At 54.6% G+C, this 24215-nt stretch overlaps 1 protein-coding gene across 10 annotated transcripts in view; it reads right to left on the bottom strand.

Annotated features, from left to right (window-relative positions):
- Positions 1–24215, bottom strand: part of CELF5 (CUGBP Elav-like family member 5) — a 50342-nt gene that overhangs the window by 16012 nt on the left and 10115 nt on the right. For 5 of the 10 annotated variants that reach the window (XM_032394587.1, XM_032394588.1, XM_032394591.1 and 2 more), the window contains exons 2-4: positions 13200–13282; positions 2182–2233; positions 155–283 (exon numbers count right to left, since the gene is read on the bottom strand). In XM_032394587.1, the coding sequence (XP_032250478.1) occupies positions 155–283; positions 2182–2233; positions 13200–13282 (264 nt within the window). Of the gene's footprint in view, positions 1–154; positions 284–2181; positions 2234–4369; positions 4499–4867; positions 4965–13199; positions 13283–24215 lie in introns of those variants that run through there. The other 5 variants (XM_032394589.1, XM_032394597.1, XM_032394594.1 and 2 more) reach the window with 4 other exon arrangements.

Raw genomic sequence — 24215 nt, 5'->3', positions numbered from 1 at the left:
CGTGCCCCGCCCCGCCCCAGAAGCCAACCCCCACCTTCTCAAGTGCCCGGCCCCGCCCCCGAGAGCCAACCCCGCCCCCCCAGTGCCCAGACTAGGCCCATCCCCCCACGCGCCCGGCTCCGCCCCCGGGCCAGTCCCGCCCCCGGCCGGTCACCTTTGCTGCTGCCGTCAGGCCCGCGCAGCACGGTGCATTCGTCGATGACCCCAAAGGGCTGGAACAGCCGCAGCACGTCCTCCTCCGACTGCTGCTTATTCAGCATCCCCACAAACAGCTTCCGGTCTCCTGTGGGCGGAGACACCCCCTCAGCCGAGTCCTGGCCTCCGGGAATTTCTCGGTCCCTCCAACAGAATGGAGGCAGCAGGGCGTGGGGGGAGCACTGCTGGCCCCTGCTCTGCCTGTACGTGTGGGAGGACACAGCCACGCGCTTCCCTGCTCTGGGCCTCTCCATCCTCCCACGTGCCGTGCACGGCTCATCTCCAAGCCTTTGCTCACGCAGTGCCCCTCTCCTGGAATGCCCTCCCTCCAACCCCGCAGGGCCACCGCTTCACTGCTCCCACCCTCCGGCCAAAGATGGTCTCTCTCCTCGCCCTCGGAGAACTCACACATAGTACTAGCGTAAGAACTGCCTTGCCTGGCCTGGGTCCCTGTCTGTCTGTCTGCCATCTAGATTTCCCAGTCAGGGGTGAGCGCTGATGGCCCCTGCATCCTCAAGAGGGGCCAGGCAGTCAAAGTCTGTTGAATGAGTGAGGGCACGTGTGCGCACAGGACCAGGTGCCCAAAGCCTGGAGCCCCCATCTGGTAGGTGGGGGTCTGGCTGGAGGCCTGGCTGGAGGCACAAGAGTCCTGCTCCCTCTGGTAACTGGGCTATTCCCCTGCAATCAGGAACATGGCAGCTTCATCTCCCAGGGATGGTGAGCTGGGTTACTATGGAAACCTGTTCTCTGGCAGCTGTCACTCATGGGGATGGAAGAGAGGGGCATAGAAGCAGAGAGACTGAGAGTCAGGGAAAGAGACATGTGAGAGAGAAAGAGAGACAGGGAGAAACACAGAGACAGAGACAGTCAAAGAGAGAGACAGTAAGAGACAAAGAGAGACACATAAAGAGTAGAGAGAGAATCAGAGACACAGAAGGAGAGAAAAAGATGAGAGAGAAAGGTATGGAGTGAGATGGAGAAAGAGAAGGTGAGACAGAGAGAGAGACAGAGACAGAAGGAGGAGGAGGAGGAGAAGAAGAAGAGGAAGGATTATTAAGAGTGAGAGAGAGAAGAGAAGAGACGGAGACATGCAGGACCCCTCAACCCCCATCCCAATCCCTGACCTACACTAGCAGCCCGTTTTGAGAGTGTGAAAACAGGTCCCAGCCCAGATGGGCTGTACCAGGCTCCTACATATACACAGATGTCCTAACAGCCCTGCCCCACACACCACCCCCAAGGCTGGCTGCTCCCCCTCAGCCCCCAGGCCACCTGAAATGGGGAGGGGGTAGGAAAATCTCCAAGAATGGCTAGCTTGGATGCCACTAGGGACAGCCGAGCATACCCCCATGGTCACATCCCCAACACGGTCCAGACCTATGCAGATGCCAGGCCTCCAGCCCGCATACCCACACGCCCAGCCTGGAACAGTCAAGCACACAGGCTCACACACACACACCCACACACAGGCCAGGCACGCGGACACGCACACAGGCCAGCAGGCAGCCCCACCGCATAAGCCACAGAAACACACATGCACGTGTGCACGTGCTCACACACATCCGTACACAGGTGTGCCAAGGTATGCATGCTCACAAACATGCGCACGCACACACACACACACACACTGAAAGCAATCCCCCTGAGGGGTCCCTTCAGGGATCCCAGCCCCTCTGCATCAGAAGACCCCCAATATTGCACCCTACAGGGAGTGGGGCATTTTAAGCTCTAGGGGCAAGCAGCTGGACCTAGCCAAATCCCCCCCACAACTCCTCCACTCCTGGGCCTGTGGCACTGTGGTGTGGAAGAAGGGACACAGTCCCCCCGGCTCTCCTGCCCCTACCCTAGCCAGGGGACTCTGCCTCTCCCACCACCATGAGGTGTGTGAGCAGAGAGGTGACTGCTACAGCCTTCTGATCGGGGACTCCCCTCCGTCCCCCATTCTTCTGCCACCCCCCAGCCTGGTGGCCACGGAGAGATGACAACTACCTCCGCGGCTTTCGCTGTCCGCCGGCTTCACCTGGATTGGCCGCGCCATCTGTAGAGAGAGAGAGAGGGGAGGAGGAGGTCAAGGCTGACAGTGGGGGCATCAGGGGTGGGGGTTTCGCCTGAGCTCTGCCAGGCACCCTGACCACCTCCCCAAGGCTCAGCATCCCACCAACTTCCAGCAGCAAATCAGTCAAACAAGTGACACATGGTTCCACTGATGGGGCTTCACTCATTGCAGTCTGGAAAACTCTTACTTTACCTTCAAAACCCAGTCACAATATTTCTTGCTGTAGGAAGCCTCCTTGCTTTCTCAAGTGTAGTAGGTTCTTTGCAAAGATGCCCAATCCCTCTAGTCCCTGTGTGTGATGTGACTGCAGTTTCTCTCATCAAAAACTGGAGCCTATTTCCCCACACTTCTGCATCTGGACTTGGCCTCCTGACTTGCTCTGACCAGTGGAATGTAGTGGAAGGGAAGTGGTGGGAGTTCCAAGCTCTGGCCTCAAGAGACTTTGCAGCTTGCTCTTTTGGAACCCTGACATTGCCAGGTGACACGCCCAAGCAGGACAGGAGGATAGACCTCATGCCTTGAGAGGCCCCCCTGACAAATAGCATGTGGCAATGAGGTTGGCCTGTCCCAGCTCATCCCAGCAAGCCCTGCCTGCCACTGCATGAATGACCCCAGGAGAGACCAGCAGAAGAACCACCCAGCTGAGCCCAGTCTGAGCTTACTAACCCACAGAATCAACAAATAAAATGGTTGGGTTGGTTTGTTCCTTAGTAGTAGTTGACTAATACCAAGGCAGCTACTTTTAGTCAGCTCTCTGAGCCTTGGGTGGGAGGACTGTCATACCTGCGTGGACCAGCTTTCAATCTGGGCTCCTTGCTCTGGACACTTCTGTCCTCCACCCCCAGCACTGAAAATGATGTTTAATGGAAGAAATCCTCCTCTAATCCCCACCCCCAAACTGACCCAGCCATGGATGTGAGCTAATGTGGATATTTGAGAATAAACTCAAGGGATGTGGGAAGGGGGTGGCATTTGTTTCTCCACTGGTCTGAGAATAGAATCCTCCTCCAAGCCTTGTGTCTCCTGGTGAACTCCTATTCATCCTTCAAAACCCAGCTCAAAAGCCCCCATGCGGGCAATCCTTCCACCCCTCTGGGTTCCTTTCTCCCTCTGCCTCAGGGCAGGAAGTGTCTATGTCTTGCTTTCTCAGAGCAGGCATCTCTCCCCACACCAGACAGGGAGAATCCGAGAAGCTTGCCGAACTGAATTGACCAGAAAGAAGTGGCTGACGCACACCAGCATGGAAGGTACATGGTGGCTCTGCGCCTGGCCTGGGGTTGGAACGATTGCCAGTCCTAGACCCCCTCCCAGGTCAGACCATCCCCATGGCCATTCAGAGAAGGTGCTTGATGGATGTCAGCTTTCTATTCGCTGTGCAGGTGCCCAGCAAGCTCCAGAGGCAGGCACAATTGTCACCGGGCCTTACAGATGTCAACGTCAAGGCCCAGACTATTTGTCCAAGGTCATGGTGGGCCAGTTGAGGCACTAAGCAGCCTTCCTAGACGTCAAATTTAAGGATCTTTCTACCTACTCCTATGAGTAGAGACCCCTCTCCAACTATGAACCCCCAAATCTCCTTCCCCTTGTCTTGGACCCTATCTCAGCTCTGAGCCTCCCCACCCCATCGGAGGCCCCTCCCTCACACTGCACACTCTTTCCCTGAGCTCCCTCCCCCTCTCCAGCTTCCCTACTCTCTCTGAGCCCCTCCCATTCTGAGTGTTTGTTCCCTGGCTCATATGGGCTGCCTCAATTTGAACTCAGCCTTGGGAGCCCCAGAAGCAGAGAGGCCTCCCAGTGTCCCCAATACCTGCCACCCAGCCACATCTTCAGAGGGACCCTGACCACCTGGGAAAGGCCAAACCATGCCTCCCTTCCCCCACCACGTACACACACACACACACACACACACACACACACACACACACACACGAGCCCTCTCCACCTGGGTACCACACCCAGCTAGCTGGAGGCAGGAGGGGAGATTATTTCAACCAGATGGGACCAGTTTCTGGGCTGGGGACAGACAGGTTGTGAAGGGAGGTGGGGGGAGTAGGGGTACCTGAGCTCCAGCCTCCTGTTCGCCCCCACCCCTCCCACCCCGCCTCCGCTGGCCCTCACCTCCTCCCTCCTCCCAGCACCTTGGGCAGATGAGGATGGGGTTGCCATGGCAACGCTGATTCACCACACGGAAGCTGGCAATTGTTGTTGCCATGGAAACCGCCTCTTAGGGGCGAGCCCAGCTCCTGCCTTGCACAAAAGAGATATTTAAATATAATCTTCTGGAGATGGATGAGCTGAGGGAGGGAGCGAGGGAGGGGGGCCACGGGGAGGGAACCTGTCCCCATCACTGCACCCTCCACCCCCGCCCCATTCTCGCGGCCTGGGTACCTGCGCCCCATCTCCCCCGCCCGCTGCGGAGCCTGGGACCTTTCCGCCTCCTCCTGGGAGGCCCCTTCCCCCTCCTGGGTCATCTCGGGCTCGGGGCAAGGGTCCCGGTGTGGTCCCGAGAAGCCAGGCGGGCAGTCCCCTCCTCCTCAGCTCCCCCCGCCCCCCCCCCCCCCGCTCAAAAGCCGAGGCTCCGAGGCCCGGCCATCCGCACCCCGCGGCCCGCCTTACCCACCGGCCTGGAGACGCGCGCCAGGCTGGCCTCCACGTGCCGCCGCCTGCCCGGCCGGCCCTGGGCGCACAGGCGCGCACACGCCGCACGCACGCACCAGCCCCGCGCCTCGCTCCCCGCGCCCGACGCCCAGGCGGGCGCTGACGATCCGCCCGCCAGAGGCCGGGCCCTGCAGGCGTTGCCCGCCCGAGCCGGGAGGAGGCGTGCGGCGCGGGGTGGGGTGGGGGGGGAGCTGGGTCTCCCCACACCCACCCCTCCTGTCGCCCCTGCCCGCCCATCTGGCTCGGCCCACCTCCTTCCGGCTCCCTCTCTCCATCTGTCCCACCGAGGTCTCTGCCTAGTGCCCTCCCTCCCTCCTCCACCTTCTCTGGCTCCCCATGGCTGCATCCGTTCCCTGCTCCCTCCCTTCCTCCTTTCATTTATTCAATAACATTCCCGGTGTGCCCCATGCTGGGTGATTTTGCAACACCAGGGAGGACCCACTAATCTGGCGTGAGGGGAGACAGAGGTAGATACAGACACTCCCAGACCTATGCAGTCAGGATTGAGGCAGAGGTAGGGACCACCCCTTGGGAGACCCTAGAGCATAGAGGAGTGAGGAGCCAGAGGTTATCCTGGGGCTTCACTGAAGATGGAAAATCTGCGGTGGGTTTTGAAGTATGAGTAAGAGTTTGGGGTGGGGAGACAGTTTCTCATGTTGGAGGAATACCTACATCCATTGACTCATTTAATCTCTAAACAAGTTTATGAGATGAAAACATTCTCATTCTACAGATGGGCAAATCAGAAAGGGAGAGGGGAAAGTCAGAAGCAGAGGCCCAATCTCCTGCGGGGCGGGCAGGTTTCCTCAGGGTCTTCTTGGGATCCAGCCAACCCTCTAGCCAAGGGGCCGGGGCTCTGGGGAGTGTCTGTGTCTTTGGAGTGGGCACACATTAGATAGCTGAGACCCAGTCCTTGCTCTGCCCCCCAGCTTTTGCTGGGTGACGTCAACCAAGCCACACATCATTGAGAAACCAGGGTCCCTCGTGTCTGACCTGTGTATATTACAGACGGGGAAACCGAGGCCGCTGGGGAGGGACTGCAGGAAGTGTCTCCAGCGGTCAGGCTGGGCCCCCAAAGATGGTCCTTTAGAAGATGCATAGTTGTGGCTTTAGAAGATGTGGGGGCCCAGGAGAGGCCCCCACTCGGTCGTGCCCGGGTGGTATGGAGGAGAAGAAAGCAAGGTGGTCCCCAGGTCACTATTCCAACCTCCCCTCTGCCGCTGGAGCCCCAGCAAAGCCTCTGCCAAACAAACACCTGGGCCCCACCGCTCTCCTACTCTAGGTGCTGCCTTGGCTCCTTCTGCCCAGGGGGCGGCATCCTGGCCTTCCTCCCCACTCCCCCTCCCAGGCCCTCAGGACACCACTGCTGAACTCACCCCTCCACACCCCATCCTCACTGTGAAGAGACCCCTCACATGCCACCTCCCCCTGAAGACTTCCCCGCCAAGTCCATCTGCTTCAGGCGCTACGTCCCCCACCAGACACACCGTCCCTCTTGGGTGGGCTGCCAGGGGCAGGGGGCCGAGGGGCCCTGGGCACCCCTCCCCACCTGAGGCCCAGCACAGGGTCCACAAATGACAACTGAAATGAAATGAGACAAGAGCTATGGTTTCCAGACCCCACGGAAAGGGAACCCCAGTCCCCGTCCCCGTGGGCAAAGAGCAAAGTGCTGGGAAATAACTCAAGAGCACGAGTCCAGCTGTGTCTACACCTTCCCCACTTCATGGAGGAGAAACCAGGCTTGGACAGACGACACGACTGGCCCAGAGTCCTGCAGGCTCGACTTGTCTGGGACAGTTCATTCATTCATTCATTCATTCTTTCGTTTGTTCATTCAGCATGGATTTACCAAGCTCCCTTTGTGAGCTCAGCAATGGGCCTGTGTCACCCCACAGGATCCTCAAAGCCCTTCTGCAATCCCATTCCACAAATGAAGAAACTGAGGCCCAGGAGGGTCACACCACTGGACATTTGGCACCTGGGGCCCCTCGCTCAGTCTCAGGTTGGGCTTGGCTCTGAGCCAGGTCATGGGATGTGGGAGGGGGTCTTGCAAGGGGGCCCCTTCAGCCAACCCCTGTGTGCATAGAAAGGGTTTTCAGGGGGCTCTGTGAGGGGACCCCCAGCCAGCCAGACAAACCTATCCCTTTCTGGGGTGCAGGGCAGACGTCAGATCTGGGATGTCCTTCGCCCCTCAAGACCTTCACGAAAAAAGAGACAATACCACCTCAAATGGCACAGCCTCTCAGAGACAGGCGCGGGAACTGCCGCCCCTGCCCCCCGCTGTCCCCACGGGTCTGTTCCATCTCCAGGAACCTCATCCTGGGGTTTGACAGCCCCACAAAAAGCCTCTGCTGCAATCTGAGGCTTCTGCCCAGCGTGGATTCCAGGGTCCTGCAGTCCATTCTGGGTTCTATTCTGGGATTCTGTTATTCAATTTAGGATCCTATTCCAGAATGCTGAGATTTGATTAAACCACATCCCCCACGGACGCCGCTGTCACACTCGAGATGGGGGCTGGAACTCGCTTCAGAAGGAGTATTTGTGAAGGGGGGGGGCCTGCCTGTTCCCTGGAGTGGGGGGAGAAGCATGGAGCCAGCAAATGACCCAGCTCACTCTCCCCTCCCAGTTTAGGAAGAGATAAAAAGACAGAAGGGTCCACTCCACACTGTCTCCCCCAACACACACACACACACGCACGCATGCATGCATGCACGCACGTGGGTTTTTGAGGGGAGGCAGGGGACAGGAGAGACGGTGGCTGTCTTGGTCTCTGGCGTGACCCAGCTGTGGCCCCCTAAGTCCCGGGCTGCGTGTGTGGGCGTGTGCGGGCACGTGAGCCGGCCGGGTGGGCTCTCCCAGCACGGGGGGCACCTCGTGCAGCAGCAGCTCCATCTTCTGGCGGAGACGGAGGGGGGGGGCTCAGACTTCCGTGCTCAGATGTGGCTGGCAGGCAAGGGGCGCCTTCCCCCCAGCAGCCCCCGTCACTCTTCCTGCAAGCTGCGAACGAGGCTCCGGCTCTGGTGCTGAGAGTGCTGATACCGTTTCTGTGGGTGCCCGGGGGGGGGGGAGGAGGCTCACCCGCAAGTCAGACCCCTTCGCTAGGCAGGGGGGTATCAGCTACAGAAGCTGGAGGCACACACACTCGGGGGTCGGGACTCCTGAGCACGCGCCCGGAGGAGATGCGGCACGTGCCCCTCAGAGACAAGGGTCTCTGTCGGTCACGGCAAAAGCCGGAAACAGCCCAGATGTCCACCACCAGGAGGATGGGAAAATCAATTGTGTATGCGCGCTGTGGAATACGACCCGGCAATGAGAAAGCACCAGTCACGATGTGTGTGGCACCGACAGGTGATACCCAATCTCTTCAGCATTGTACTAAGTGGAGAAAAAAAATGCAGACGGTAAAGACCACATGTACTATGGTTCTGTTCATATTAGGTAAAAAGCGAAACGGGGAAAAGCGACCCAATGTTTTAGAGATCTATTCATAAGCGCTAAGAACATGAAGAAAGACAGGGGTTGGTTACCATAAAAGTCAGGACAGTGACAGCCCAGGCTTGGGGACATCATAGGGATGGTTTCTGGGTATTGCTGGAGACTCCTCCTCCTTCCCCTCCAGCCATGAGCTGGTATCAAACCGAGACCCACAATCTAGACATATGATGACACTGCATCCTGTTCCTGAGTCTAGAACATTCTAGGTCTGCACTAACATGGTAGCTGATCCTTGGTCTAGGACATTCTACATCTGTGCTATCCAAAACAGTGGCTGACTCCTAGTCCAGAACGTTCTAGGTCTGAACTCGCCAATACAGTAGGTGACTCCCAGTCTAGAACATTCTATATCTGCTGTCTAACACAGTAGCTGACCCCTGATCTAGAACATTCTAGATTTGACGTGTCCAATGTGGTAGCCACTAGCCACATGTGGTGGTTTAAGTTTAAATTTAAATGTATTAAAATCAAATAACATAAGATATTGTTCCTGAGGGGTGCCTGGGTGGCTCAGTCGATTTAGTGTCTGCCCTCAGCTCAGGTCATGATCCTGGGGTCCTGGGATCGAGCTCCATGTCTGGCTCCTTGCTCAGCAGGGAGTCTGCTTTTCCCTCTGCCCCTCCCCCCCTCCCGCTCATGCTCTCTCTCTCTCTCTCTCAAATAAATAAATAAAATCTTTTTTTTTAAAAGAAATTGTTCCCAAGTCACACTTGCTACATTTCAAAGACAATAGCCACACGAAGCTAGTGGCCACCAAATTGGACAGGAGAGACAGAACATTTCCATCACGGTGGAAAATTCTATCGGACAGCAATGGTCTAGAATTGGGATCTGCCAGCTCCTTTCTGGGCCTCTGTCTGTTTTTGTAAAGTTTTATTGACACACAGCCACACCCATCCATTTATGTATTGTCTGTGGTTTCTTTTATGTGATGTGACAGAGGCCCTACGGCCCATGAGGCCAAAAATATTTACTCTCTGATCCTTTACAGAAGAAGTTTGCTGAATCTTGACCTAGAACATTTTCGAAGGCTACTGTCCAATATGGTACACAAACATGGCTTGTGTGGCCAAGGAACAGAATTTTAAATTTTGTTTAATTATAATTAATGTAAATATAAACTTAAATCTAAAAACTGATTCCTGACTCCATTCTTGGAAAATCTTTTAAGTATGTTTAGAGCAAGCGGGGTATGTGAACCTTCTTTTCCAACTGTCAGTTTTATAGAATGCAAATAGCAAAGGCAGATCGAGCATTTCTGATAACAACTGATTGTCCAACTTCAGACGGACCGAGAGGCAGGACACACACTGGGTGTTGGACGCCTACGAGGGAAAAAGGAACGTGAGCTCTTATTAACTATGCTGACTGCCTGCTGAAATGATAATATTTTGGAGAGGTATTGGGTTAAAATGAAATCTAGTATGAAAATTAATTTCACCTGTTTCTTTTTAATTTTTAAAAGTTGCTCCTAGAAAAATGTGAATGCAATTTGTGGACTGCATTATATTTCTATTAGCACTGTCCTAGAACATTCACCAGCTCCTTATTCTCCTGATCACTGGATGACAGTTGTCTCTCCCAGTCATGACAATCACAAATGTCCCCAGACATCGCCCAGGGACCCGTGGGGGCAGAATCGCCCCCGGGGTTGAGACCCCCTTCTGACCTGATGTAACTCCTCCATGAGACAGTGGAGGCTCTCGTGTGTTCCCACACTCAAAAATGCGCCTGGCACGTTCCTGCCTCCCAGTCTCGGCACACTCGGTCCCCACGCCACCCCCACCTCCATCTGCCACAGTCTTCCCCATCTCTCAAGACGCAGTTCAAACGCTCCCTCCTCCAAGAAGGCACCTTGTTTGCCTGCCACCAAGTCATCGGCGGTGGGGCAGGCCCCCTGCTTCCCCTCTGACCCCCCACCCCCGAGATGCCGCCCCCGGCCGCCTTATATCCATTGTTCATTTAGTGCTCGCCCCATTACAGTGGGTTGAACAGGGACTCCCCTAAAACACATCCAAGTCCTAAGCCCCCAAAATCTGTGAATGGGACCTTATCTGCAACAGGTGTCCTTCCAGATGTCAGTAAGTCATGGATCTCAAGATGGGGTCATCCTGGATTTCGGGTGAGCCCTAAGCCTAATGACAGGTGTTCTTATAGGAGAAAGGCAGAGGGAGAGGGGAGACGTGTAGGCACGGAGGATGGCCATGTGGTGACAGAGGCAGGGATCCAGCTGATGCGTCAATGAGCCAGAGAACATCAAGGATTATGGGCGTCACCTGAAGCTGGAGAGACATGGAGCAGGTTCCCCCCAGAACCTCTGGAGGGAGCGTGGCCCTGCTGATGCCTTGATTTCAGACTTTGGCCCCCAGAACTGAGAGAGGGCAAGTCTCTGTCGCTTTAAGCCCCCTAGTGCGTGGTGCTTGGTGTCAGTGACCCCAGATCACTCACTGGCCCCCCCATTCACCCCTGCCCGGAAAGCCTTGCTCCTAAAGCATCTTAAACCCCTGACTTCTACCCCTGCCATCCCTGCCCGAGTCGCTTCCTGACCAACTACAGCTCCCTGCTGCCCCTCTGGCCCCCCTCCCTGCTCGGAGAGGCATCCCCGAGCACCCTGTCTGAACAGAACCTGCATCCGGAATCTGAAAATCACTCTGAAAGACCCCCCCGCTTCTCAGCTCCATGTTGTGCTCACCACCAGAAGCCCTCCCATTGGGTCCCGCTCAGGTCACAGATCAGGTGCTCAGTATGCATCTGCTGAATGAACCAATGTGTGCTGAGCACGCAGCCCAGGGTCTGCCCTGGAGGGGCCCCTAATCCCGGCTGCTGATGGAGCCCAGAGCCCAGCTTTGGCCCCCAACACAGAGGGAGCTGGGCCTCAGGTGGGGGAAAGGGAGGCTGGCTTTGACTCCATCAGGAAAATGGGAGCAGAAGAAAGCTAAGAAGAACTTAGCTGGGGGCACCAGTAGAAATGTTAGCAGATCTCCAAGAGGGTACGGATTTCTCTGGACAGAAGGGTCAGAGCTTCCAGCCCGAATCTGATCACACACACACACACACACACACACACACACACACACACGTCCACTGGACATGGAGGTACTGGGTGCCCGCGAAGTGTCTGCGGTCAAATCCCCATTCTGCTGTTTGCTGGCCGCCCGACCTTGGACACATCCACTAGAACACTGCTTTGTTCCTCTCGGTGCCCAATGCCCCCAGGCTCCTGGCGCCCGGAGGTGTCGCTCTGAGGCCCAGGGGCACTGAGCTCCCTCCTTGCATCCTGGGGGGAGCCGGCCGCCGTGCCGCGAGGCTGCTCAAGATGTCCCCCCTGGAGAGGAAGTGAGACCTCCCGTCTGTGGCCGCTCCAGGGGCCAGCACCGTGGCCAGTCCCACAGCCACACTCAAACGCCGGCTGACCACTCGACTGCGACGTCAGGGCTCCTCTGAGCCAGGACCATGCGGCAAACTCATTCCTTAATTCCTGACCCGGGGCCCCTGAGATAACTCATGCTGGTGGCTTGAAGCCACCAGGTTGTGGTATAATTGTTAGGCAGCAGGAGATAACTAATATGGTCCACAGAACCCCACTGTTCCCCCCACCCCCCGGGTGCTAACGTGTACGGATGGACCTGCCCTCCTGGTCCGGCTCAATCTGGGGAGGTGCCAGCAGAACATCCGAGGGAGGGAGAACTGTGAATTCTCTTCTCAGATGTCACCTCCTCAGTGAAGCCTTCCATGACCACCTTCTCTACGGTTTCCTCCCCTCACTCCCCACTGTTATACTCTTCCGGTGCTGAAGATCAGAGAGGTTAAGTCACTGGCTCACAGACACAGCAAGGACTGCTTGGAACTAAGCAAGGAGCGCCGCCACAGCACTCTACCACTCTTGTCTCCACTTCACCCCCCCCCCCAAAGAGGGACACCTTATTCTTCACTATGAGGTTGAGGCCAACCCCAGGACCATTTTTGGTGCTGTTCAGAGTCAAGTCAACCCCTGCCATGATCTCATGTTCCCAGCAGGTGCACCCCGATTATCCAGCCAGCCATGCTGCACCCATATTCTCAGCATTTGTGGCCACAGATGCCACCCAAGTCGCCCCCAAATGCCTTGAGGCTGAAGAGTCCCTGAGAAATGTAGAGGGAAGCGTGGACACCCCCAGAGGTCATGGGGTGCCATGGATCTCACTGTGGTTCTTTCAATTTCCACCCAGAGGCACTGCCCGGGGACCGGGCTCAGTTAGCTCAGGGGGACCACCTTCCCTTCACCGGGGACAGGGACCTCCTGCCCACCCCAAGAAGGCAGGGCTGACAAGGGAGAGCCAGCAGGGACAGAGGCTGGGCCAGCCCTGTATGACTTGCCCGGTCCCCTCCCTGCCCTCCCCTCCTCCCTCTCTCCCTCTTACTCACTCTGTTCCAGCCACACAAGCCTCCTTGTTGTTCCTCCAACACACTAGGCACAGTCCTGCCCCAGGATCTTTGCACGGGCTATTCCATTTGCCTGCTAATGCTTCCTCATCCTTCAGGTCTCAGCACAACGACACTAACATGCTGGGCCAGGTGCCCTTGTGCAGTATGCGACCTACACAACCACACGGAACCACTCAGGTGGGAAGTATGGAGCATGACATGTGGTAGGCACTCAATAAATGCTCTCTTTGGTGATCATTTCTGTCTGTCGGCACCTTATACCTCTTTCTGAGTCCAGAGGCATGTGGGCTTCACAGCTGATCCTTGGAAGGGCCTTAGGCTTCCCCAGGCTGAGAGCAGCCCCCCTCCCCAGACAGCACCTCGGACTCACCCCGGGCAAGGTCTTCTGTTCGTGCAGGGCAGTCTGAGCTTTGATGGCGGAGTCCCTGGCACAATAGGTGAGAAAGGCACAGCCTGGAAAGGAAAGAATTGGGGGTGTTAAGAGAAAGGAATGCGGAGACCCGTGTTCACGGTCACATTGATCCCAACAGCCAGAAGGTGGAAGCAACCCAAATGTCCATCAGTGGATGAAGGATAAACACAACTTGTCCTTCCATCCACACGCTGGAATATGATCTAGCCTTAGAAAGGAAGGGACCCTGACACCAGCCACAACGTGGAGGGACCCTGAGGACACTGGGCTCAGTGAGAGGAGCCAGACCCAGAAGGACACATCCCGCAGGACCCCACTCCCAGGAGGTCCCCAGAGGAGTCCTGTCCACAGAGACAGAGAGGAGAGGGTGGGAGCCAGGGCTGGGGCAGGGGGTGGGGAGTCCATGCTTCGTGGGGACAGAGTCTCCATGTGGGGAGATGGAATGTTCTGGAGACGGCAGGGGCGGGGGTTGGTGATTGCACGACAGTGTGAGTGTGTTTCATGCTGCTGAGCTGCAGGGTGCCTGGGTGGCTCAGTCAGTTAAGCATCTTCCTTCGGCTCAGGTCATGATCTCAGGGTCCTGGGATCAAGCCCCACCGCATCAGACTCCCTGCTCAGTGGGGAGTCTGCTTCTCCCTCTCCCTCTGCCTCTCCACCCCCACCCCCGCTCGTGCTCTCTCTTTCTCTCTCAAATAAATAAATAAAATCTTTTTTAAAAAATGCTTTGAGCTGTGCACTTAGAGATGGTTTAGATGGTAAATTTAATGTTATGTGTATTTTACCACAATAAAAAAATGGAAAAGGAGGAAAAATTGTTTAAGATGGTAGATTTTATCTTCTTTTTTTCTACAAGTTAAAGATAAACAGAGGAGCCAACTTTTTTGGGGGGCGGGGGCCAACAGCAGTGGTTCAGCTGCCCCCCACCCTAAACGGTGAGCTAGGGAAGGGGAGAGAGGAGACCCAACTGTTAAATCCGTGGCTGATGCTAGATAAAGAGATACTGAGAAGGCCCGGTGAGGTGTGGTGGCGGGAGTGGGACAGAGGCTGCCTCGGAGAGGGGGTGGACCAGCAGCCCAAAGATGCAGAAGGCGCCCCGGGACTGGGACGAGGAGCACCGTGGCTCTGCGTGGACCTGCTTCGTGGCCTTAGATGGGGTGCCTCTGCCTCCGTGGACGGGGCGCCACCTCTGTCTAGGTCTCGGTTGTCCCCATCAGAGAGGATGGTCCCAGTGTAGAAGGGGGGGAGGGTCAAGGGGCGGGGGAGGAGCTAGAGGGGGCGTGGCACAGTGGCCAAGGGCAGAGCCAATCAGGAGAGGAAGGGGCGGGCCAGCCCTGAAGTGGTCCAGAGCCAGGGTGTGATTGACTGGACGTCGTCTTGGGGTGGGGGTGGGGCTGGGGCTGGGGCGGGGTGCAAAGCGTGAGAACTGCAGAGACAAGAGACATTGAGAGAGACAGAAGCAAGGAGAGAGAAGCCCCCAGAGAAAGGCTGATGAGATCAAAGGTATTTGAAAGATGTTTGCCTGAGGCCGGGTGTGGGAGGCAGGCAGGTGTCAGGTCCCCTTCGACGGACCCAGTGGACCGGGCCTCAGCCCTGGGCTTTGCCTCTAATCTCTGTGGACCTCATTTTCACTGCGTGTGAAATGAGACCATCGTTGGCCGCTCTGATGCTGTTGGACCCTGTGTCCACCACCCCCATCTCCCTCCCTCTGCCTCCCCCTCCCCCGCAGGATCCCCTGCGCAGAAGCCCTGGTGCCCATCTTTGCTCCAGGCAGGAGCTAATTAAAGCCGTATCCTTCCTTCTGGGATGAGCTCACCAAGCCCCCACTCCCACAGGCGGGGCCGGTTGATGGGGAGGGGTCTGCCTCAGGCCTGACAGGCTCCCTTGGAACCCTGGGGAGAAAGGCACCAGGCAGAGCTGAGGATGGTTTCTAGCATTTAAAAAACATTTGTTGTGAGAATGTAAAATGGTGCAGCCCCTGTGGGAAACAGTTTGGCGGCTCCTCAAAAAAGTTAAACATAGAATTACCATATGATCCAGCAATTCCACTTCTGGGTCTATACCCAAAAGAATTGAAAACAGGGACTCGAACAGATATTTCAAACAGATATTACACATATTCACAGCAGCATTATTCACAATGGCCAAAAGGTAGAACAACCCAAGTGTCCACCAACAGATGCATGGATAAACAAAATGTGGTCCATTCATACACTGGAATATTATTCTGCCTTAAAAAGTGGGGAATTCTGACCCATATTACAACGTGGATGAACCTTGAGGATGTTATGCTCAGTGTCATAAACCAGACATAAGGGGGGTGGGAGGATGGGTTAGCCTGGTGATGGGTATTAAAGAGGGCACGTTCTGCATGGGGCACTGGGTGTTATGCACAAACAATGAATCATGGAACACTACATCAAAAACTAATGATGTAATGTATGGTGATTAACATAACAATAAAAAATTTTAAAAAATAAGCCAGACATAAAAGGACACATCCCTCAGGACCCCACTCCCAGGAGGTCCCCAGAGGAGTCCCGTCCACAGAGACAGAGAGGAGAGGGTGGGAGCCAGGACTGGGGAGGGGGTGGGGGAGTCCGTGCTTCATGGGGACAGATCCATATGGGGAGATGGAAAGTTCTGGAGATGGAGGGTGGGGGTGGTTGTACAACAGTGTGATTGTGCTTAACGCCATTGAGGTGTGCACTTAAAAATAGTTAAGATGGGGGGGCGCCTGGGTGGCTCAGTCAGTTAAACGTCCGACTTGTCTTGGCTCTGGTCATGATCTCAGGGTCATGAGATGGAGTCCCGTATAGGGCTCGGCGCTCAGCTGGGGGGTCTGTTTGAGATTCTCCCTCTTCCTCTGCCCCTCCCCTCCCACTGTGCTCTCTCTCTCTAAAAATAAACAAATCTTTAAAAAATGGTTAATAAGGTGAATTTAATGTTATGTGTATTTTACCAAAATAAAAAATTGTCATTGGGATATATTAAAAACATACCCCCCTAAGAAAAGTGCAGAACATGAAAGTATATAATGTAGCAAATAATCATAAAATCATGTAACCATTTCCCAGGTCAAGGAATAGAACATGGCAGTCACTGGAAATCCCAGTGTTTCCCATCCCATGACAAGCCCCTCCATCCCCCGGAGGTGACTGCTATCCTGGCTTTTGTGATAACCACGTCATTGCTTTTCATTATGGCTTCCCGCCCCATGTGTGTCACTAATCAATGTAGCTGAGTACTTCCTGCTTTTGAACTTATATAAACGGAATCATAGCATATGTATACTTTGTGTCTAGATTCTGTTACTCAACAACAGATGGTTGTGAGTATCAGGAATTAATTCCTTTTCATAGCTGTGTAATATTTTCTCCTGTGAATATACTGCAAGTTGGCTGGCTATCCATTCTCCTGTGAGTGGGCATCTGGGTTGTCCACTGTTAGAGACTATCATGAAAAACGCTGCCATGGAACATTCTTATATAGGTGCTTTGATGCACAAAGGCATATCCAGGAATGGGATTGCAGGTTATAAGATAGGTTTATGTTTAGCTTTAACAGATTCCTTCAAACAGTTTTCCAAAATGGGTTGTACCAAAGAATTCTCCAACCAACGGTTCTGACAACATTAATGCTTCATTTTCACCAACCCTTGGTTTTGCCAGCCTTTTAAATGTTAGTCATTATGGTAGGTGTATCACTGCATTTCATTGAGATTGTAACATACATTGCTATAGTTATTAATAAAGCTGGGCACCTTGTTGCTTTGTAGGAGTTCTTTATGTGCTGTGTAAATAAAGAATACTTTGTATTCTTTTATGGTTATATCTGATGCACACATCTTCCCCCAATCCATGGCTGGTCTTTCTACTCTTTTTTTGGTGTTTCTATTTTCTGAATTTAATCCCCCAAGGTCTTCAGGGAAAGGAGAGGCACTACGACAACTAGCCTAGGGCCTGAGAGAAATTAGGCACAACCAGCAAGAAACTGGACTGCAAGATGTGAAACAGAGGCAAAACCCTTCCTCCTTGGGCCCATTCTTGCCCGTGAGGCCTCATTTGCAGAAAATGGAGTGTGCTAGTCCTGGGAGTCTAGGATAGGACCCCCGAGCGACCTTCTAGGCCTTCAGCCTCTGGGTCCGGAAGGTTTTCAGCCAGAGGGACAGAAAGACCAAATTGCATGCCACTGTCCCCGGTGCTGAAATGCTTGCCTGTTCTCTTGACCCCTTAGTTTCTCTTTTCTAATGGGGAGAAATGTGTGATGTTTACCCCTTTCTGGGTAAATACAGCCTTGATGTTCAGTTAGTTCAGTTCCTGTTAGGGTTTAATTGGATCCCCCCTCCCCAAAATTCATATGTTGCTGTCCTAACCCCTCAGGACCTCAGAATGGGACCTTATTTGGAAAATGAGCCATTGCAGATGTAATGAGTTAAGGTGAGGTCATCCTGGAGGAGGGTTAGCCCCAATGCTGTAGGATTAGTGTCCTTACAAAAGGAGGAAATTTGGGCACAGAGACACACACTCAGGGAGAAGGCCATGTGATTATGAAGGCAGAAATCTGGGGGATGTATCGACAAGCCCAGGGACAGTAAGGACTTCCAACAAACCACCAGAAGCTGGGAGAGACCTGAACCAGATTCTCCCTCCATTTCGAAGGAACCAACTCAACCCGCACCTTAATCTCAGACTTCTGGCTCCCCGGACGGTGAGCAAACATGTTTCTGTTTTTGAAGACCCCTGGTTTGTGGCACATTTTTTCCGCAGCCCTAGCAACCTAATACAGTCCCCAATCAGCACAGACTTTCAGTGGTATTAATAAAGTTCACTGGCTTCTAATACTAATAAACTTGTACTCAGTATTGACTCACTCAATCCTTATAACAACCCCACAAAGTAGCTGCTAGTATTGTTTACACATGAGTGTCCAGGGCACGGAGTGGGGAAGTGACTTGCCCAGGACCACACAGGTGGTAAGTGTGTGCTCATCCAGGCTCCATGGACAGTTTGCTAACCACTGGGGCACACTGCCCGGAGCTTGCATCTTTTTAAAAATTTCCCCAGGGCCTAGGGTGAGGATCACAGGCCCCTGATTCACCCCTTCCCGAAAGGAGCTTTAAAATTGTGCCAGGATCAAATGCTCGTTCAAATACACGGACCCCATTTTAATTGTTTGAAGTCTGTTTGCTGTGTCCTAGTCCCACAGAGACCTTTTGAGGGAAGTCACAACCCAACCAAAGCCTACATTGGGTGAACCTCTCATCTCAATTTCAGCCCTGGCCACCCCTACCCCACACATCAGCCTCACCAATGACAAGGGGGCCAAGTCTGGTGTCCAGCAGCCCCTTCCCATGCTGGCCATGCCCTGGGGTTCTTCCCAGAGTGCTCAGCACTTGACCATCCCTTCAAACCCACACCCGTTTTCTTTCTTTTTCTTTTTTTTTTTTTAAAGATTTTATTTATTTATTTGACAGAGAGACACAGCGAGAGAGGGAACACAAGCAGGGGCAGAGGCAGAGGGAGAAGCAGGCCTCCCACCGAGCAGGGAGCCCGATGCGGGGCTCGATCCCAGGACCTGGGATCTTGACCTGAGCCGAAGGCAGACGCTTAATGACTGAGCCACCCAGGTGCCCCCCCACACTCGTTTTCAAAGCCTGGACCAGGACTGATCTGGGGTGGGGTGCTGTTAATGCCCACAGATCTCTCTAGTCCCAAAGACAGAGCAGGGACCAAAATGGAGGAATCATTGGGGGAACAAGAGTATGTATATATGAAAGTTTCCTAATAACTAGATCTGTGTCATCACAGCTCCTTTGGGAGGCAGGGAGCTCCCCATCTCTGGAGGTAAGCAGCAGTGACTCCCCAGAGAGGAAACTTCTTTGCCAGAGAATCCTGAGAGTCCCTCCTCATGCTAAGATCCTCTGCTCTCTGGTCTGAGATCTGAGCTTTTGGGATTTCATGACTCAAAGTTGTAATGATGATAATAATAGTTAGTGTCCACTGTGAACCAGGCATCCTTACAGGGGCACATCACTGGTATCAACCCTTTGAGTCCTCAGACTAGCCCAAGAGAATTGCATGATTGTATTTATTATTATTATTAAAGACTTATTTATTTGGAGAGAGCGAGCACAGGGTGGGGGAGGGGCAGAGGGAGAGAGAATCTCAAGCAGACTCCGCTGAGCTTGGAGCCCGACGTGGGGCTCGATCCCACGACACTGAGATCACGACCTGAGCTGAAACCAAGAGTCGGACGCTCAACCGACTGAGCCACCCAGGCGCCCTGGTATTTTATTTATTATTATTTGCATTTTGCAGGTAGGGAAACTGAGACAGCAGCCACACAGGTAACATAGTGACGGGGCCAGAGGCGGGATTGGAACTCCAGAGGACTAACTCCAGTCTGTGCTTCCTCGACCTCAATATTCTCCCTCTTATAAAGATAGTAGTAGTCACGACAACAGCTCCTTCACGGAGCACTTGGACAGGGTGGCCATTATCCTGGGGGCTTGGCTCCACCCCCCTCGCCCCCTCTCCTCCCTGCAGGAATCCCGTAAGGTGGGTCTTATGCAGATTATGCAGGGAGGCTTGCCTAAGATGCACAGCGGGAAAGGGTAGAGCCGGAGTTTGAACCCAGGGGCATCTGACATCATGGGTTTCACTGCCATCCACTGTGCTTAGAGGCTTTGATCTCCAGGGTGTGGCTGTGGAGTGGCAGGGGCTCCCAATTCTGCCATCTTCCCTGAAATTCACTCAAAACCTTTGATGTTTTAAGACAAAGGTGGCCTTAAGAGCATCTATGAAAAGACAATTATGCGCCACCTTCCATCTAGTGTAGACACCGATTGTCTGATATGCAGATAGATGGAATCATTAGGGGGTGACTTAACGATACAGGCCTCCCAAACATGGGGCTCTGGGGCAACCCCACAGAGCCTTCAGTGGTGGGAAGAATTGTGCCCAACTTACAGATGAGAAGACTGAGGTTCACAGTGACCCAGGTCACCTGGAGCCCATATCTGCATGACCCCATTGCCCAGGGCTCTTCCCCCAGCCCACAAGGACACTCCTCTATCCAGCCTGGGAGATTCTGTCTCTGAGGAGGGGGGCAAAGTTGACCATAGTCCCTCCGTAGCAACCAGTCTCTGTTCACCCTGGCCTCCAGGGAAAATGCCCTGACTAATGGGCGATCCTAAGGCTGGGAAAAGGTGCAAAAGACACACCCCCATGTGTGGTCAGCCTGGGGCAGAGGGTGGGACAAAGGGCTAGGGGAAGCCCAGAGTACAAAGGATGGCTCTGTCTGGCACTGAGGGTGTAGGGAGCAGGCTGGGGAGTATGGCAGGTGTCAAGCGATGTTGTTGGGGGGAGGGGAGCATAAACACTTTGCTCGGCAGGTGAAGACAATGAACTGAATCGAAGGTAGTGGGGAGCCACAGAAGATGTGTGGGCAGGGGAGGGCACAGAGGTGTGTGCTGGGAAGATCCTCTGGGGCCAGCATGGAGGAGGGACTGGAGTACAGGACAGAAGGCTAAGGTCAGAAAGGCGAAGACTGAGCTGGGGCCATGGGGGCAGGGAGGAAAGACGGATGGGACCTTCAGAGGGGGTCTCTGGGGGACAAGGGGCTGGGGGTAGAGGCGGGGCGGAAGCCCAGGGCCATCCCTGGGAGGGTGTAGCGGATCGTAAGGTGGCCCTCCAGAAAAGATATGTGTACATCCCAGACCCTATGCATGGGAACTTATTTGGAAAAAGGGACTGTAATTAAGATGTAATTAAGGATCTTGAGATGAGATCCATCCTGGATAACGAGGTGGACTCCAGATCCAACGACAAATGTCCTTGTAAGAGACAAGAGGAGACACAGAGAGAAGAGAGACCACGTGAAGACGGAGGCACAGATGGAGGGACGCGGCCACAAGCCAAGGGGAGCCTGGAGCCCCTGGAAGCTGAAAGAGGCAGGAAGATCTGTCCCCTGGAGCCTCCCAAGGGAACACAGCCCCTTGATCTCAGACTCCTGTTCTCAAGGACCAGGGAGAAGTCTGCTCTTTTAAGCTAAGTTTGTGGTCATTCGTGACCAACGCCCCAACAGACTCACTGCTCACTGGATGGAGTCCAGTAGGAAGAGCAGTTTGGAAGAAAGATGCAGAATCTGGTTTGGGTCCTCAGACCCATCTGGGGACTTGGGAGACATCAGGGGAAGGATCACCCCCAGGGCTGGCTAAAAATCCCCCAAATGTCCCAGCAAGGAAGTACCAACTGAGGACAGAGCCAAGCCCTGGGTCAGATGCCACGGCCTCAGCTGGAACCCTCCTTCTAAACTGGTGGATATTTGCATCCCATGTTATAGATGCGTGAACCCAGGCTCAGAGAGGCTTAGCAGCTTTCCTGAGGTCACACAGCAAGTCACAAACAAGGCCTGGAACTGAACCCAACCTGGGGGTGGGCACAGGGCTTCCGAGTTTCAGAAAATCCCAGAGTGTGGGGGACTACTTGAGTGGCCTAAATAAAAATAGTTTTTAAAGTTGTTTTTTCCTTCTTAGTATTCATGGTCATTATTTTCATGCCTGAGTGTGGGATTTCTGTCACTTCCGGGGAGCTGGGCAGGTCTGGGAACTGGCCATGTCCCCCCGCACCCCACGCTCGGCCTCTCACCCACCACCCTGGAGCTCGCCACGCCTTGGTCCACACACGCCCGCCCTCATCTGTGTCCCCATCCTTTCTCCTCCACCCCCGCGACCCAGCCTGTGTCCCCTCCAGAGGAGGGGGGTGAAGCACCTCTGCGGCTCTCCCTGGGCCTGTGCGGCGCTCTAACTGCCCATCAGGAGTTACTGTCCCACTGGACTCGGAGGCCCTGAGGGTGGGAACCAGGTGTGCCAGCCACTGGACCTGTCCCCAGGGCCCAGCACTGGGCCCAGCACGCTGTGTGTTCAGCAAGAATTTGGCCACAGCTCACAGCCTCCATGCTGGTTGAGCACCCATCCACGCCCTCCTGGACCTGTGGTCCCCTCTGCCCTGGTCTCCCCATGGCCACTGCTGCCTCCCTCACCCCTACAACCGGCCCCCCAGGGGCCACCAGAGGGCGCCTGTGAGCACCTCGTCTGCCCACAGCTCTCCAAGGCTCTCTCCTCCCTGGGGTAGAAGCCTAATCCTCCCCACACGGTTCCTAAGGCCCCCACAACCTGCCCTGTCCCCTCCCTGTCCTCCCCTCCTCCCTCTCTCCCCCAGCCCACTCTGCCCCAGCCACACATGCCTCCTCTGTTCCTCCAACACACCAGGCCCTCCTGCCCCAGGACCTTTGCACGGGTTGTTCCGGAATGTGCTTCTCCAGATCTCTGCACAGTTCACTCCCTTCCTTCAGGTCTTGGCTCAAATGTCACCTCCTTAGTGGAGCCTCCTTTGAGCACCCTGTTTAAAGTTACAGCCCTCAATCACCCCCTCACCCTGCTCTATTTTTCCTCTGCCCCCATCACCGTCTCTATGATGCATACAGGTTTCCCTCACTATCCAAAAGTAGAGTGTTCCTGTGAAACCTCCTGTCAGCCTAAATGGCATACAGCAAGGAAGCAACCACCTTTAATTTATATGGAAAACTTTTTGAACATTCCCAGACTCAAAAAATAACCTCCCTTAGGCTTTTCAGATACTTTAGGACACATCTTGCTAATGGATGCACAGAATGAACCAAGGTAAAGCACAGATGCTCACACAGTTCAGAGCCCTGGCGGCTGATGCTCAGATGCCAAGCGTGGTCCCAGGGAAGGCGCGCGGTGGGGCCGTGCTCACTGCTGGGGGAGCATTGCTCACTGCAAAACCAGCGCCGAATGCTCATTTTGCTTTCTGCTTTTATTCATAAAAGCAAAAATCCCCTTCGGATTTCTTTCGGTTGCCAAAAAGAGGTATTCACGTAGGCCTTTCATGGAAGTGAAGTAGGGTAATACAAACTTTCCAAAAGCAGGGGTGCCCACATTATATTTATTTCTGTTCCCCACGCCCACTGAAATGTCCCTTCCACAAGGACAGAGGTTTTTACGTTTGATTTGGGGGGGGGGTACCTAGATAGTGCCCAGCACACAGTAGGTGCTCAATGGATACTCGTTGACTGAATGCTTGTGTTTTCAAGCTGACCTGCTAATATCAAGGCGACCTCTCTGAGGGCAGGGGCATCTGATCCATTTTCATCCCTCCCCGGTCTTACCCTGCATGGCACGCAGTTATTCAGTATTTCCTGAGCACCTATTATGCACCAGCTGTACAATGGAAACAGACGCAGGAAAGACCCCTTGCTCATTGCTGATCACTAATATCTCCCGCTTCCCTCGCCAGCAAGGACCGACCACAACGGGTCGTGTGAACCCTCCTCTCAAATCCCGTGGGCCCCCAACCCCCTGCACTCCAGGTGCCCTGCGTTCTTGGTCTTTAACCTTGGCTCTGTGATCTAGCCCGGCCCACTGCCCCCTCTCTGCTTTGTGATCTTGGGTCACTTAACCTCTCTGAGCCTCCACTAAGGATTACAGAAGACATTCCCATGTGCTGTGGGGCCACCCTCCACCAGCCATCTGCCCCCGGACACCCTCTCTGTTCCCCTCCATCCTTTCAGCCCCAGGCTGTCCCCACCTGCTAACAACAGTGGGGTTGACAGGCTCTCTCCCGTATTCACCATGCCTCCCCTCACTTACAAACTCATTGACTCCTGTGCAGGAGGGCAGGGCTTCACACCCTAGGCTCACGCTCCTGGACCCCTCCAACCAGCGCACCATCTCTGGGGTGGCCTCCTCCCTCCCCGGCTGAGCTCCTCCTCTGCCCCAGACTTACTCGTTGGGGCTTCTCAGGCCTCGTCTGGACACGCACCCCCAATCTCCTGCCCACAGCCATCTTGACTTCTCCCACAGACTGTCACCACGGCTACACCACTGGTCCCTCCATCCGTACACCCACCCACCTGTCCATCCACCTAGCCACCCATCCACCCACCACCCAC

Source organism: Phoca vitulina, unplaced genomic scaffold (assembly GCF_004348235.1).
Source record: "Phoca vitulina isolate PV1807 unplaced genomic scaffold, GSC_HSeal_1.0 scaffold81, whole genome shotgun sequence".
In the NCBI taxonomy this organism is placed as follows: Eukaryota; Metazoa; Chordata; class Mammalia; order Carnivora; family Phocidae; genus Phoca; species Phoca vitulina.
Note: the sequence above shows the minus strand (reverse complement) of the source record. Positions and strands in the feature narration are given on the sequence as shown.